The sequence below is a fragment of the Mustelus asterias genome, unplaced genomic scaffold, assembly GCF_964213995.1.
Source record: "Mustelus asterias unplaced genomic scaffold, sMusAst1.hap1.1 HAP1_SCAFFOLD_107, whole genome shotgun sequence".
In the NCBI taxonomy this organism is placed as follows: Eukaryota; Metazoa; Chordata; class Chondrichthyes; order Carcharhiniformes; family Triakidae; genus Mustelus; species Mustelus asterias.
The window spans coordinates 313406-329938 of record NW_027590151.1 but is presented as its reverse complement, the minus strand read 5'-3'; the positions used below and the strand labels follow the sequence as shown (position 1 = coordinate 329938).

Genomic DNA, 16533 nt, shown 5'->3' with positions numbered 1-16533 from the left:
GAATCCCCTGTGGCCTACTCCCACTTCCCTTCGTTTAAACCCTTGAAAAAAGCCCGCGACAAAACGGATTAAATAAATAAATCACAGCACTTTACTCACCCTCAGCACTGCTGCTGAGAATCTCTCCCTCTGTCCTGCTCCAGTCGAACAAATGTCTTATTGAAGTTGTACAAGACATTGATAAGGCCATACTTGGAATACTGTGTACAGTTCTGGCCACCCTATTATAGAAAGGATATTATAAAACTAGGAAGAGTGCCGAAAAGATTTACTAGGATGCTACTGGGACTTGATGGTTTGAGATATAAGGAGAGGCTGGATAGACTGGGACATTTTTCTCTGGAGCGTAGGAGGCTTCGGGGTGACCTTATAGAGGTCTATAAAATAATGAGGGGCACAGATCAGCTGGATAGTCGATATTTTTTCCCAAAGGTAGGGGAGTCTAAAGCTAGAGGGCATAGGTTTAAGGTGAGAGAGGAGAGATACAAGAGGGTCCAGATGGGCATTTCTTTCACACAGAGGGTGGTGAGCGTCTGGAACAAGCTGCCAGAGTTAGTAGTAGAGGCGGGTACAATTTTGTCTTTTAAAAAGCGGTTACATGGGTAAGATGGGTAAAGAGGGATATGAGCCAAATGTGGACAACTGGGACTGGCCTTGTGGTTAAAAAAAGGGGCAACATGAACAAGTTGGGCCAAAGGGCCTGTTTCCATGCTGTAAACCTCTATGACTCGAATGGAAATAACAGGGAATTCACTGAACATCTGTCCCTTGCAAATGATAATGAAATAAATGATTGACATAAACACCAACACTAGCCACCACACCACACGAGCCACCACACCACCGCCCAGCCCCGTCCCACCCCCCGCCGCCACAGAAATAAGCTACATAAATGGAATTGTGTGTGGGGAAATCACTTCAAACAACAAAGAGCTTCTCAAAGTGGTTAAAGGTGACTGAGACAGGAGATCGGCATCCTTCTAATCCGGGATCAGTAAACCATTCTGAGGAGAACATCACCTCCAGCCGCAGAGATCAGTACTTTCTTCATTTGGGATCTTACCTATTACAGGTTGTATGTCTTTTATGTATCATATCTAAACTGTTGCTTCTTAATAACTGAGTGAAAAATCACCAGTGACTTCTATCCATTTTTTGGGTATTTCTGGTCATCTATAATCCCCAGACTGAAACCTTACACTTGTCCATGAGAGTAACTGAAATAATCTAGAGTAATGATGAGTTAGTTGTGGCTCAGTGAGTCAGGAGGTTGAGGGTTCAAATCCACATCCAGAAACATCAGCATCAAATCCAGGCTGATATTCTGATGCAGTTCTGAGGGAGCACTGCACTGTCACAGGTCCCATCTTCCAGATGAGACCTTCAACCATGGCCCCATCTGCCCTCTTAGTTGGGTGTAAAACTTCCCAGGATGTTATTCCAAAGAGCAGAGAAGTTTATTGCTTAATATTTATCCCTCAACAATCATCACTGAACAGATTCTCTGCTCACAATCACATTTGTGTGTGGGATCTTGCTGTGCACAATTTGGGGACTGCATTTCCTACACTAAGGCATTGATTACACTTCAACGAACTTCATTGGCTGTAAAGCACTTTGGGACATCCTGAAGTTGTGAAAGGCGCTATTATAAATATAAATCTTCCATTAAAAAAGGGGAAAAGACCCAACAATGGAACAGTCAGTAACAGGACATCAATCAGTCTCCTCTCAGTGAAATCAAGGACTCCAACACTGAGCTTGTCACAAAGCTGATTTAATTATATACAGGTTATTAAACTCCAGCCCAGTTCCAGGGATTATTAACGTCAACTGAAAAAAAAACTCCAAATATCAGAATGAACACAGTTGAGTTCTGGATGTGATTAAAGCAGAATCCAACCCCTGGAATCACTTGTTATCTCCCTGGTGTGTCTGCAGGGTGAATGAGAATAAATTGCTTCTCTCTCACACTGCAGGTGAAAGGCCTCTCCAGTATCTGTGGGTTGGTGTCTCAGCAGATTACTTTTTTCATATTAATTTACAGGATGTGGGCATCTCTGTCCACATCCCATTCCGAGGAGAATATCACCTTCAGCGATCAGCGGAGATCAGTATTTCCTTCATCCGGGATCTTACCTATTACAGGTTGTATGTCTTTTATGTATCATATCTAAACCGTTGCTTCTTAATAACTGAGTGAAAAATCACCGATGACTTCTATCCATTTTTCAAATGCTCAGGCCAGCATTTATTGCCCTTCCTCATTACTCTTGTGAAGGTGGTGGTGAGCTGCCTTCTTCAATCACTGCAATCCCTGTGGTGCAGGTACACGGTGCTGTTAGGTAGGGAGCTTTTAAACCTCTTCTCACAGTCCAAGCATTTAAACAGTCTCTTCTCAATGTGAACAAGTTGATGTTTACTGAGATACAATGACTGAGTGAATCCCTTCCCACACATGGAGCAGGTAAACAGCCTCTGCTCAGTGTTGTGCTTGTGTTGCAGCAGATCTTTTAAATCTCGTCACAATCAGAACATCAAAACCATTTATTTTTCAGTCTGAACAAGTTGATGTGAAATAAAGCTGCTTAACTGATTGAATCCCTTGTCTCACACGGAGCAGGTGAACATGCTCCCTCAGTGGGAGTGCACTGGTGTTTTAGCAGGCTGGATGACAGTGAATCCCTTCCCACACTCAAATCAGATGAATGGCCTCCCACCAGTGTGAACCCGCAGGTGTTCAGTGATTTGGGATGAAGTAGTGAATCAGTTCCCAGATGAAGAGCAGCTGAACAGCCTCTCTCAGTGTGGGTGGTTTGGTGTCTCTGCAGATTCCCTGCACTTTTAAAGCTCTTTCCACAGTCAGAGCATTGAAACAGTCTCTTATCAGTATGAACAAGCTGATGGTTGCTGAGCTGTGATGACTGAGTGAATCCCTTCCCACACACAGAGCAAGCAAACGGCCTCTCCCCTGTGTGAAGAGGCTGGTGTTTCATCAGTTCATTTCTGCTTTTAAACCTCTTCCCACAGTCAGAACATTTACAGGGTCTCTCATCGGAGTGAACAATTTTGTGTCTTCTGAGGTAGGATAAACATGTGAATCCCTTGCCACATAGGGAGCAGGTGAAAGGTTTCTCCCCAGTGTGAAGACTCTGGTGTTCACTGAGGTGAGATGTTGTAGTGAATCTCTTCCCACACTCAGCGCAGGTGAATGGTCTCTCTCCAGTGTGGATGCGCTGGTGTCGAAGAAGATGGGATGATTTAACAAATCCTTTCCCACAAAAGGAGCAAACAAACGGTCTCTCCCCAGTGTGAACACGCTTGTGTTCAGTGAGGGTGGAATACTGCCTGAAATGTTTCCCACACTGAGAGCAGCTGAATGGTCTCTCCCCAGTGTGAACACGCTTGTGTTCAGTGAGGTGGGAAGCACAAGTGAATCCCTTCCCACACATGGAGCAGGTGAAGGGTTTCTCCCCAGTGTGAACACGTAGGTGTTCAGTGAGGTGAGATACTTGCCTGAAGTTCTTCCCACATTGAGAGCAATTGAATGGTCTCTCGCCAGTGTGAACCCGTTGATGGTGAATTAAACCCTCAGAACTCTTAAAACTGTTCCCACAGTCAGAGCATTTAAAAGGTCTGTCCTCAGTGTGAACTCGCTGGTGTGACACCAGGCTAAATGACTGAGCGAATCCTTTACCACACATACAGCAGATGAATGGTCTCTCCCCAGTGTGACAGCGTCGATGAATTTCCAGCTGAGATGGGGTTTTACAAACTTTTCCACAGTTTCTCCATGGTGCTGGTGTCTTTGTGTCGCTCCAGGTTGGATGATCTGTTAAATCCTTGTCCACACAGAACACGTGTACGGTTTCACCCGACAGTGAATGGTGTGATGTTTTTCAGGCTGCGTAACTGGGTAAAGCTCTTTCCACAGTCAGTTCACTGGAACAGTCTCACTCCAGTGTGTGCATGTGTCTCGATGCTTCTCCAGTCACACTGATGTTTGAAATATTTTCCCACAGGCAGAACAAACATTTTTCCTTCCACATTCAAAGGCTAATTGAGTTTAGGTGCTGATAAATCGAATGATTGTAAAATATTCGTATGAAATTTGATTTGAGTTTCCCTTCAAATATCCTGCAAAAGAAGATAACAAAACTACTGTCAGTCCAGGATAGAAATTCTGAACAGACAATTCTAGTTTCTCTGGAACATTTTTTCCGCTTGTTCCCCCAAACCTGTAAATCCCCGTTCCACACCCTCTCCCTCCTCCCTGGGCTGAAATCCAAACCCATCTCATCATCTCCAACATTCTTTTCCTCCATTCCCAGTTTTCTCCCTCCCTCCCTCTCCTCTGTCTGGATTCAGTTCTGATCAATGACATGTCATTGATGAAGACGAACATCTCGTCAAGACCATCCCCACACCCCCACTTCTTGCCTTCAAACAACCGCACAACCTCAAACAGACCATTGTCCGCAGCAAACTAACCAGCCTTCAGGAGAACAGTGACCACGACACCACACAACCCTGCCACAGCAACCTCTGCAAGACGTGCCGGATCATCGACACGGATGTCATCGTCTCACGTGAGAACACCATCTACCTGATACACGGTACCTACTCTTGCAACTCGGCCAACATTGTCTACCTGATACGCTGCAGGAAAGGATGCCCCGAGGCATGGTACATTGGGAAAACCATGCAGACGCTACGACAACGGCTGAATGAACACCGCTCGACAATCACCAGGCAAGACCGTTCACTTCCTGTTGGGGAGCACTTCAGCGGTCATGGGCATTCAGCCTCTGATCTTCGGGTAAGCATTCTCCAAGGCGGCCTTCACGACACACGACAGCGCAGAGTCGCTGAGCAGAACTGAGAGCCAAGTTCCGCACACATGAGGGCGGCCTAAACCGGGATCTTGGGTTCATGTCACACTAGAACATAGAACATAGAACATTACAGCGCAGAACAGGCCCTTCGGCCCACGATGTTGCACCGACCAGTTAAAAAAAAAAAACTGTGACCCTCCAACCTAAACCAATTTCTTTTCGTCCATGAACCTATCTACGGATCTCTTAAACGCCCCCAAACTAGGCGCATTTACTACTGATGCTGGCAGGGCATTCCAATCCCTCACCACCCTCTGGGTAAAGAACCTACCCCTGACATCGGTTCTATAACTACCCCCCCTCAATTTAAAGCCATGCCCCCTCGTGCTGGATTTCTCCATCAGAGGAAAAAGGCTATCACTATCCACCCTATCTAAACCTCTAATCATCTTATATGTTTCAATAAGATCCCCTCTTAGCCGCCGCCTTTCCAGCGAAAACAATCCCAAATCCCTCAGCCTCTCCTCATAGGATCTCCCCTCCATACCAGGCAACATCCTGGTAAACCTCCTCTGCACCCTCTCCAAAGCCTCCACATCCTTCCTGTAATGTGGGGACCAGAACTGCACACAGTACTCCAAGTGCGGCCGCACCAGAGTTGTGTACAGTTGCAACATAACGCTACGACTCCTAAATTCAATCCCCCTACCAATAAACGCCAAGACACCATATGCCTTCTTAACAACCTTATCTACTTGATTCCCAACTTTCAGGGATCTATGCACACATACACCTAGATCCCTCTGCTCCTCCACACTATTCAAAGTCCTCCCGTTAGCCCTATACTCAACACATCTGTTATTCCTACCAAAGTGAATTACCTCACACTTCTCCGCATTAAACTCCATCCGCCACCTCTCGGCCCAACTTTGCAACCTGTCTAAGTCTTCCTGCAAACTACGACACCCTTCCTCACTGTCTACCACACCACCGACTTTGGTGTCATCAGCAAATTTGCTAATCCACCCAACTATACCCTCATCCAGATCACTATCGGTAACCCCCACAGCTTGCCTCCTGGACTTGCAGAATCTCACTGGCTGTCCTGTCTGGAGACAATACTCATTTCATTAACCTGTGCCTAATCCCTCCACTCACACTGTCTGTATCTTTAAGACCTGATTAGCTGTAAAGATTTGCATTCTAATCAGTATTCTGTAACTTGATTTTCTGTCTCTGTATGCCCTGTTTGAGAGCAGATATCCACTCAATCGGACAAAGGAGCAGTGCTCCGAAAGCTAATGGCATTTGCTGCCAAATAAACCTGTTGGACTTTAACCTGGTGTTGTTAAAACTCTTCCTGTGGATTCAGTTCTCCAGCTGCTTTCTGCAGACTGACAATAAAACCAATGGGTCTTATTGGGGATGTTGGGGCCTCCAGCGGGTGTTTGTGAATCCTCCCCGCCCATCTCCCAGGGTTTCCTTCCTTCCCAGAGATCAGAGTCCTCATTGATTTGAGGCCAAAGTGTAACCTCTTATTTATTGTCCCCCTCCCCCATCCTCTGATGTGAACCATTCAAGCTTTCGAGGCTCTGAGCCCCTTCTTCAGGTGAGTGGGAATTCTGTTCACAAACAGAACTTATAAGACACAGACTCAATTTACATGAATAATGGTTGGAATGCGAATACTTACAACTAATCCAGTCTTTAAGAAACAAAACAATGGGAGTGGAGAGAGCATCAAGACAGGCTAAAAAGATGTGTATTGTCTCCAGACAAGACAGCCAGTGAAACTCTGCAGGTCCACGCAACTGTGGGAGTTACAAATAGTGTGACATAAATTCTGATTCTAGGATCGCATGATAAAGACTCAGGAGGAAAAAAGCAGAAATATTTATGTGAAATAGTGTGACATAAACCCAATATCCCGGTTGAGGCCGTCCTTGTGTGTGCGGAACCTGGCTATCAGTTTCTGCTCCGCGACTCTGCGCTGTCGTGTGTCACGAAGGCCGCCTTGGAGAACGCTTACCCGAATATCAGAGGCCGAATGCCCGTGACCGCTGAAGTGCTCCCCAACAGGAAGAGAACAGTCTTGCCTGGTGATTGTCGAGCGGTGTTCATTCATCCGTTGTCGCAGCGTCTGCATAGTTTCCCCAATGTACCATGCCTCGGGACATCCTTTCTTGCAGCGTATCAGGTAGACAACGTTGGCCGAGTTGCAAGAGTATGTACCGTGTACCTGGTGGATGGTGTTCTCACGTGAGATGATGGCATCTGTGTCGATGATCCGGCACGTCTTGCAGAGGTTGCTGTGGCAGGGTTTTTCTTTATCATGCGATCCTAGAATCAGAATTTATGTCACACTATTTGTAACTCCCACAGTTGCGTGGACCTGCAGAGTTTCACTGGCTGTCTTGTCTGGAGACAATACACATCTTTTTAGCCTGTCTTGATGCTCTCTCCACTCCCATTGTTTTGTTTCTTAAAGACTGGATTAGTTGTAAGTATTCGCATTCCAACCATTATTCATGTAAATTGAGTCTGTGTCTTATAAGTTCTGTTTGTGAACAGAATTCCCACTCACCTGAAGAAGGGGCTCAGAGCCTCGAAAGCTTGTGTGGCTTTTGCTACCAAATAAACCTGTTGGACTTTAACCTGGTGTTGTTAAACTTCTTACTGTGTTTACCCCAGTCCAACGCCGGCATCTCCACATCATGTGAACCATTCTCCAGTGGCTGAGCCAGGATGGGGCCGTTAACCTGGGCCTGTTCCCGAGAGGGAGGGAGGGAGAAGCCCCGCAGCTGCAAACCAGGGAGCTGACAATGATTCTGAAGGGTTTGCGGATCCACAAAGTGTTTCCAAATCCTCCCAGCCACCGCCTAACGCTGACTCCGCTTCTCCGGGACAAACAAGCGCCAAGGCCAGCAATGACACTGCGCGTGCTCCACATCACAATGCCCAGGGGACTGATTGACGGCAGTTCCGGGCCAATAGGAAGAGGGGGCGGGACTGGAGGACCGAGCGGGAGCGGCTGGTCCTCCAACCAATCGGAGTGAATGAGGGGCGGGACCTGAAACATGCGCAGCTCCGGACCAATCGGAAGAGTTCCCTGTTCCACGCATGGGAGAGGTGCGCATGCGCAGTAAGCAAAGGCGTCTGCAGCACGCGCAGTGTGGGTGACAGCAACTGGAGAGAAGTTCCTCTGTCTCGTCAGCAGCCGGTAAGGATGCAGAAACATAGAGGGAGCAATCGAACCGGCGGATGGACGTAGACAGTTTTTAAATACCTGTTAAAGGCCTCAAACATCGAATATGAGCCCGTAAGTCCCGTGTTTGCAGTTTCGGGTCTTTTTCCCGAGACGATGCTCAGGTTAACAGCCGCCATCTTGATTGAGCAGGGAGCAGAGCGCATGCGCTGGTGTCTTGGTGACGCAACCGTGAGGGGGCGGGTCTTTGTGTTTCTGCTCCCACCGGGTCCTCGTGCTCGGAAACATGACTAAATTTGAGCATCAGATTTTCAAACAGCTTCACCCACTCCCAGGCTGCACCTCACGTTTGCAGCCAAGAGAAGTTAATGGGTCATGTACATATTCAGTATGAGAGGTTGCATCCCGGAATACTTACCTGAAGCGGTTACACGGCTTTTGTACTTGTTGGAGTCTAGAAGGTTGAGGAGGAATTTATTGAAACTTACAGGGTACGGCGAGGCCTGGACAGAGTGGACGTGGAGAGGATGTTTCCACGAGTCGATAAAACTAGAACCAGAGGGCACAACCTCAGACTAAAGGGATGTTCCTTTCAAACAGAGATGAGGAAGAATTTCTTCAGCCAGAGTCATCGAGGTTTACAGCATGGAAACAGGCCCTTCGGCCCAACTTGTCCATGCTGCCCTTTTTTTTTAAAACCCCTGAAGCTAATCCCAATTGCCTGCATTTGGCCCACATCCCTCTATTCCCATCGCACCCATGTAACTATCTAAATGCTTTTTAAAAGATACAATTGTACCCACAGCTTGTTCCAGACACTCACCACCCTCTGTGTGAACAAATTGCCCCTCTGGACACTTTTGTATCTCTCCCCTCTCACCTTAAACCTATGCCCTCTAGTTTTAGACTCCCCTACCTTTGGGAAAAGATATTGACTATCTACCTTGTCTATGCCCCTCATTATTTTATAGACTTCTATAAGATCACCCCTCAGCCTCCTACGCTCCAGAGAAAAAAGTTCCAGTCCATTCAGCCTCTCCTTATACTCAATCCATCAAGTCCCGGTAGCATCCTACTAAATCTTTTCTGCACTCTTTCTAGTTTAATAATATCCTTTCTATAATAGGGTGACCAGAATTGCACACAGTATTCCAAGTGTGGCCTTACCAATGTCTTGTACAACTTCAACAAGACATTCCAACTCCTGTATTCAATGTTCTGACCGATGAAACCAAGCATGCCGAATGCCTTCTTCACCACTCTGTCCACCTGTGACTCCACTTTCAAGGAGCTATGAACATGTACCCCTAGATCTCTTCGTTCTGTAACTCTCCCCAATGCCCTACCATTAACTGAGTAAGTCCTGTCCTGGTTCAATCTACCAAAATGCATCACTTCGCATTTGTCGAAATTAAATTCCATCTGCCATTCGTCAGCCCACTGGCCCACCAGAGAGTGGTGAATCTGTGGAACTCTTTGCCACAGAAGGCTGTGGAGGCCAGGTCATTGAGTGTCTTTAAGACAGAGATAGATAGGTTCTTGATTAATAAGTGGATCAGGGGTTATGGTGAAAAGGTAGGAGAATGGGGATGAGAAAAATATCAGCCCATGACTGAATGGTGAAGCAGCCTCGATGGGCCGAGTCGCCTAATTCTGCTCCTATGTCGTATGGCCTTTTGGTTACACTTCAGCCCCAAGCTCCTCATGTTTACATAGAAACATGCATAGAAAATAGAAGCGGAAATAGACCATTCAGCCCTTTGAACGTTCCCTGCCATTCATTATGGTCATGGCTGATCCTCAAATTCAATACCCTTGTCCCACCCATCCCCCCATAATATCCCTTTTGCCCCAAGAGATATATATCTACTTTTGAGGAATGGAGATCCAAAGATTCACGACCCACTGTGTGAAAAATATCTAATCTCTGTCTCTATGCGCAACACTTGTTTAAACAGTGACCCCGAGATTCTCCCATAAGAGTAAACAACACTTCCAACAAGTTGTTGGAAGGTATTTTGAGAGACAGGATCTACAGGCATGCAGAGAAGCAAGGACTGATTAGAAACAGTCAGCATGGCTTTGGAGTGGAAAATCATGTCTCACAAATTTGATTGAGTTTTTTGAATGGGTAACCAAGAAGTTAGATGAGGGCAGTGCAGTTGATGTTCTTTACATGGACTTTAGCAAGGCCTTTGACAAGGTATCAAATGGTAAGTTGTTGCATAAGGTTAAATCTCTCGGGATCCAGGGTGAGGTAGCCAAATAGGTACAAAACTGGCTTGATGACAGAAGACAGAGGGTGGTTGTAGATGGTTGTTTTTCAAACTGGAGGCCTGTGACCAGCCGTGTGCCTCAGGGATCGGTGTTGGGTCCACAGTTATTTGTCATTTATATTCATGATGTGGATGAGAATTTAGTAGGCATGGTTAGTAAGTTTGCAGTATGGTTCGTAAGTTTGCAGATGACACCAGGATTGGTGGCATAGTGGACAGTGAAGAAGGTTACCTCGGATTGCATCGGGATCTTGATCAATTGGGCCAGTGGGCTGGTGAATGGCAGATGGAGTTTAATTTTGATAAATGCGAGGTGATGCATTTTGGTAGATTGAACCAGGACAGGACTTACTCAGTTAATGGTAGGGCATTGGGGAGAGTTACAGAACAAAGAGATCTAGGGGTACAGGTTCATAGGTAGAGTGGTGAAGAAGGCATTCGGCATGCTTGGTTTCATTGGTCAGAACATTAAATACAGGAGTTGGGACGTCTTGTTGAAGTTGTACAAGACATTGGTAAGGCCACACTTGGAATACTGTGTGCAGTTCTGGTCACCCTATTATAGAAAGGTTGTTATTAAACGAGAAAGAGTGCAGAAAAGATTTACGAGGATGCTACTGGGATTTGATGGTTATAAGGAGAGACTGGATAGACTGGGAATTTTTTTTCTGGAGCGCAGGAGGCATAGGGGTGATCTTATAGCGGTCTATAAAATAATGAGGGCCATAGATCAGCTAGACAGTCAATATCTTTTTGCAAAGGTAGGGGAGTCTAAAACTAGAGGGCATAGATTTCAGGTAAGAAGGGAGAGATACAAAGGGTCCAGAGGGGCAATATTTTCATACAGAGGGTGGAGAGTGTCTTGAGCAAACTGCCAGAGGTAGTAGTAGAGGCGGGTACAATTTTGTCTTTTGAAAAGCATTTAGACAGTTACATGGGTACGATGGGTACAGAGGGATATGGGCCAAATGCGGGCAATTGGGACTAGTTTCGGGGTTAAAAAAAGGGGCAGCATGGACAAGTTGGGCTGAAGGGCCTGTTTCCATGCTATAAACCTCTATGACTCCTCTCCACATCCAAGACCTTTCAGGATCTGAAAGGTTTAAATTAAGTTGCCTCTTACTCTTTTAAACTCGAGCAGAGACTGTCTCACTGCTCCTCATCAGACTATCCACCTATTCCAGGTGTTCGTCGACTAAACCTTCTATGAACTTCTAATGCATTTATATTTTTCCTAAAATAAGGAAATCGAAATGTAGACATTGCTCCAGATACAGACTCACCGTGTGCAACTGAAACATAACTTCCTTGCTTTTACTCCATTCCCCTCATAACAAACAATAGCTTTCTGAATTACTTGTACCTGGATTTTCTATCGTGATGGATTTTGGATATTTTTTGTTACAGGCGGTTAGAAAGGGAGGATTTACACACAACAAGCTCAAACCAAGAGAAAATCTTGTCTCTTCTGATACGGGCTTTCTGAATGGGACAAGTAGGGAGATGTGAATGGAATGTTTCCACTTGTTGGTTTTTCCATTACTGGGAACCATGAACAGACAACAAATAAATCAAACAGGAAAATAGGAGATGTTTCTTTCTTCAGACAGTTGTTAGAATATGGAACTCACTGCGACTGGAAGTGGTTGACACAAATACTTTAGATGCTTTCAAAAGGAAAATATATGAGCTTATGAGAGAAAAGGGATTGGAAAAATCAACTGAAAAGCTGAGATGTGGTGATCAGAATGAGAGGAGACTCATGTGGAGTATAAACTCCAGTACAGACTCGATAAACCGAATGGCCTGTTTGTGTATTGTCACAGACAGAACAAACAATTCTCCTTCCCTGTTCAAAGATAATAACAATCAGCTCCTAATGATCCGAGTGACTGTCAGATCTCAACGTGATGTTTGGTTTGTGTTTTCTTGCTGTAAATCCTCCTTTCCAATATCCTGTAAAGGGAGTTCACAAAAGTCACCACTGTCAGTCCAGGATAGATATATTCATAGAATTCCACAGCTCGGAAGGAGGCTATTTGGCCCATCAAGTCAACTCTCTGACAGAGCATCCCACCAAGGCCCCAACAACATAACCCAACTTATTTACCCCACTAATCTCCCTAACCTACACATGCTGGGGGAAAAATGGATAATTTAGCATGAAATCCACCTAACCTGAATATCTTTGGACTGTGGGAGAAAACTGGAGCACCCGGAGGAAACCCACGCAGACAAGTAGAGAATGTGCAAACTCCACACAGCAGCGCTCCGAAAGCTAGTGGCTTTTGCTACCAAATAAACCTGTTGGACTGTTGTTAGACTCCTTACTGTGTAAACTCCACACAGACAGGTAACCAAGGCCGGAATCGAACCCAGGTCCCTGGCGCTGTGAGGCAGGAGTACTAACCACTGTGCCACCGTGCCAGCGACGTAATTCTTTGTAAACTTATTTTGCAGGAAATAGAAGAGGAGGATTTGCAGTCTGGCCAATCAAATCTCACGTCAGACAGAGTCAATCAATTCATTGGGATTTGAAGGTTTGTACATCTGAAGGGATTTAATTGACCATCTCAGTTGGAAACTGGTGAGAATCTGTTTCCTTGCTCCTCCTGTGGGGAGGGATTGATACAGCTGGAAAACATGCTGACACGACAGCGAGCTCGCAACAGTGAGAGTTCATTCACCTGCTCCGTGTGTGGGAAGAAATTCATGTGTTCGTCCAACCTGCTGGCTCACCAACTCGATCACATTATTCAGAAGCCTCTTCAAAGCTCTGACTCTGGGCAAAGCATTGAAACCTCTGAGGAACAGGCCCAACACCAGCTCCTTCACACTGACGAGAGACCGTTCAGCTGCTCCCACTGCGGGAAGAGGTTCAGCCAGTCCTCCCGCCTTGCAGAGCACCAGCTCCTTCACACACACGAGAGACCGTTCAGCTGCTCTCACTGTGGAGAGTCGTTCAGCGACTCAGTGCATCTCACTGAGCACCAACAAGTTCACACCAAGGACAGGCCATTCAGCTGCTCCCAGTGTGGGAAGAGATTCACTCAGTCCTCCCACTACACTGTTCACCAACAGATTCATTTTCAGAAGAGACATTTTAAATGCTTTAAATGTGAGAAGACCTTCAAAAGAAGGATTAGTCTGCTGAGACACCAGGGCACTCACACTGGGGAGAGGCCATACGTTTGCCCTGTGTGTGGGAAAACATTTACTTGTTTGCAGCATCTGCTGAGTCACCGGCCTATTCACACCGGGGAGAAGGCATTCATCTGCTCCGTGTGTGGGAAGGCTTTCACGGAGTCATCCAGCCTCCGGAGACACCGCCGCATTCACACAGGGGAGAAGCCGTTCTCCTGCTCCATTTGCGGCAAAAGATTTGCTCAGTTTTCCTACTGCAATCAACACCAACACATTCACTCTGACAAGAGACCTTTTCAATGCTCAGAATGCAATAAGACCTTTAAAAGAAGTGATGATCTGCTGAAACACAATCGCATTCACACTGGGGAGAGGCCGTTCCTGTGCTCTGTGTGTGGAAAGGGATTCGCTCAGTCATCTGGCCTGCTGAGACACCAACGCATTCACACCGGGGAGAAGCCGTTCACCTGCTCTGTGTGTGGGAAGGCATTCACTGATTCATCCTATATGCTGAAACACCAGCGAGCTCACACTGCGACAGAACCGTTCACCTGCTCCCTGTGTGGGAAGGGATTCACTGATCCATCCCGCCTGCAGAGACACCAGCGAGTTCACACTGGGGCAAAACCTTTCAACTGCTCCATGTGTGGGAAGGGGTTTAATCAGTATTACAGCCTGCTGAAACATAGACGACTTCATGTGTGACCGGCAAAGTTGGATTCTGTTGTTTCTGCGCCCTGAGATAAACAATAACAATTGGATGAATAGGGTAGGCAGTGGCACAGTGGAATTATCACTGGACTCAGGGTAAGGCTCTGGGGACCCAGGTTCGAATCCCACCACAGTCGATGGTGAAAGTTGTATTCAATTAAAATCTTCAGTTAAAAGTCTAATGACAATCCTCAACCTTTAATCAATTGTCGTAAAAACCCATTTGATTCAGTAACGCCCTTTAGAAAAGGAAACCTGCCGTCCTTACTTGGTCAGGCCTACATGTGACTCCAGACCAGCAATGTGGTTGACTCTCAAATGCCCTCTGAAATGGAGGGCAGTTAGGGATGGGAAAGAAATGCTGGCCCAGCCAGTGACGCCTACATTCCGTAAAAATGAACTTTAAAAAGTTCCTCAGTATCTCAGTAACCTCCTCCAGCCCCACAACACTCTGTGTAAATACAAGTTGTTGATGATTATGCCCTGAGATAGATAACGTGAACCCGATTCCCCTCGTCCGTCAACTTGGCAACTTCTTCACAAAAAGTAAAGCACATGGGATTGGGGCTGTTGTACTGAGATGGGTAGAAAACTGATTGGCAGACAGGAAACAAAGAGTAGGATTAAACGGATCTTTTTCCAACTGGCAGGCAGTGCCTATTTGGGTAACGCAGGATCAGTGCTGGGGCCTCGGTTACTCACCTGCCATGGGTCTTGTTTTTTTCCCCCTGTTTATTACGCATCATTTTTAAATTGTTGCTTCCTAAGAATCTAATTTAAAACCATGGATAAGCTCAAACCACTTTAGGAAAATCTGTGACTCTCTGATCAAGAATCTTACTGACTACTGCATATCATTCTGGTCACCGTATTATTAAAAAAATATCCAGGCACTGGAAAGGGTGCAGAGAAGATTTTAATGATGAGATTTTAATGTAGAAGGCAGCTCACCACCACCTTCTCAAGGGCAATCAGGGATTAGCCATAAATACTGGCCAAGCCAGCAATGCCCACATCGCATAAATGATTTTCAAAACGTGTGTGTTTTTTTTATCAGGAAAGGATTGACAGGCTAGTTCTTCTTTCTTGAGAAATGAAGGCTGAGGGGTAACCTGAGCAGAGGTCTTCAAAATTATAAAAGGTTTAGATACAGAAATAGTGTTTCCTCTTGTGGGGAAGAGCAAAAAGTAAAGTTTTTATTTATTAGTCACAAGTAGGCTTAGATTAACACTGCAATGAAGTTACTGAGAAACTGGAGACAATCAATATAAAACAGTCACTAAGAAATCCAATAGGAAATCCAGGATAAATTTCTCTACAAAGAGTGGCGAGAATATGGAAATCACAACTACAGGGAGTGAAATGAACAGTATAGATGTCTTTCAGGGGAATCTCAACAAGTACTTCTGAATGATTTTATAGTTCATTCAGGATTTATTTCAAAAAGACTAAAAACAATAAAGTGACAGGAGATAATTTGCAGGGTGTGAGACTCTGTGTGTGAGGGTGTCTGTGAGTGAGTGTGTTGCTTTTCATTGGTGTCACAGAAACGTTCCTCTTTCTGAGCAGACAATCTGGCCCCTGAAATGATGTGAATTGTACAACTCAGAGATTCTCCATTCAGAATGACCATGTGCTGTGTAAAACCTGACATCTCCACAACCAGACGCCACTTCTGGAACAACGTGAAGTGACTACAATTTTTTAGATTGATTTCTTTGCTCTCAATATTTTCTCAGTTCATAAGTTCATAAATTCCATCATTATCCTTGAACACACCTATGGTCTCCACTTTAAATACTTCTCTCAGTCTTACCAACATATAGCAATTGGATTGTTGCTATGACAGGAACCAATTCTGTAAATCTGATTCCCACCAAACACCAACCCATATCCCCATCCGAGTTCCAGATTTTAATGAGATTTCTTAAAACACAGGCAGCCTGGCAGCACAGTGGTTAGCATTGCTGCCTCACAGCGCCAGGAACCCGGGTTCAATTCATGCCTCAGCTGACTGTGTGGAGTCTGCACATTCTCCCTGTGTATGCGTGGGTTTCCTCCGGGTGCTCTTGTTTCCTCCCACACTCCAAAAATGTGCAGATTAAATTGATTGGCCATGCTAAATTGGCCCTTAGTGTCGGGGATAAGCAGGATAACTACATGGGTTACGGGGATAGGGCTGGGGGTGGGATCATTGTTGGTATAGGCTCAATGACCTCCTTCTGCACTGTAGGGATTCTATACCCTCTGTACTATCATTACATTGGATCCAATACTGTGTTCACTAACACACTGCAGCCTGACTTATTATTGGAATAAACACTGTGTTTGTTACACTCAGAGTAAGTAATCTAAAGTAAAT

General features: G+C 45.6%; 2 protein-coding genes across 4 annotated transcripts in view; one reads left to right on the top strand and one right to left on the bottom strand.

Moving 5' to 3' along the window:
- Window positions 1–2560: 2560 nt before the first annotated feature.
- Window positions 2561–16533, bottom strand: part of LOC144484439 (uncharacterized) — a 48527-nt gene continuing 34554 nt past the window's right edge. The window contains 1 exon segment of the mRNA XM_078202971.1: window positions 2561–3599. Within this exon segment, the coding sequence (XP_078059097.1) occupies window positions 2589–3599 (1011 nt within the window). The 3' untranslated portion in view covers window positions 2561–2588.
- LOC144484450 (uncharacterized) lies at window positions 7990–15645 on the top strand. 3 transcript variants are annotated; one of them, XM_078202981.1, is made up of 2 exons: window positions 7990–8055; window positions 12777–15645. In XM_078202981.1, the coding sequence occupies exon 2, from the start codon at window positions 12960–12962 to the stop codon at window positions 14163–14165; it is 1206 nt and encodes a 401-aa protein (XP_078059107.1). In that variant the 5' UTR covers window positions 7990–8055; window positions 12777–12959; the 3' UTR covers window positions 14166–15645. The 3 variants fall into 3 exon arrangements, with proteins under 3 accessions (XP_078059107.1, XP_078059105.1, XP_078059106.1); XM_078202979.1 differs by having other exon boundaries at window positions 7990–8154; XM_078202980.1 differs by having other exon boundaries at window positions 7990–8154; window positions 11724–15639.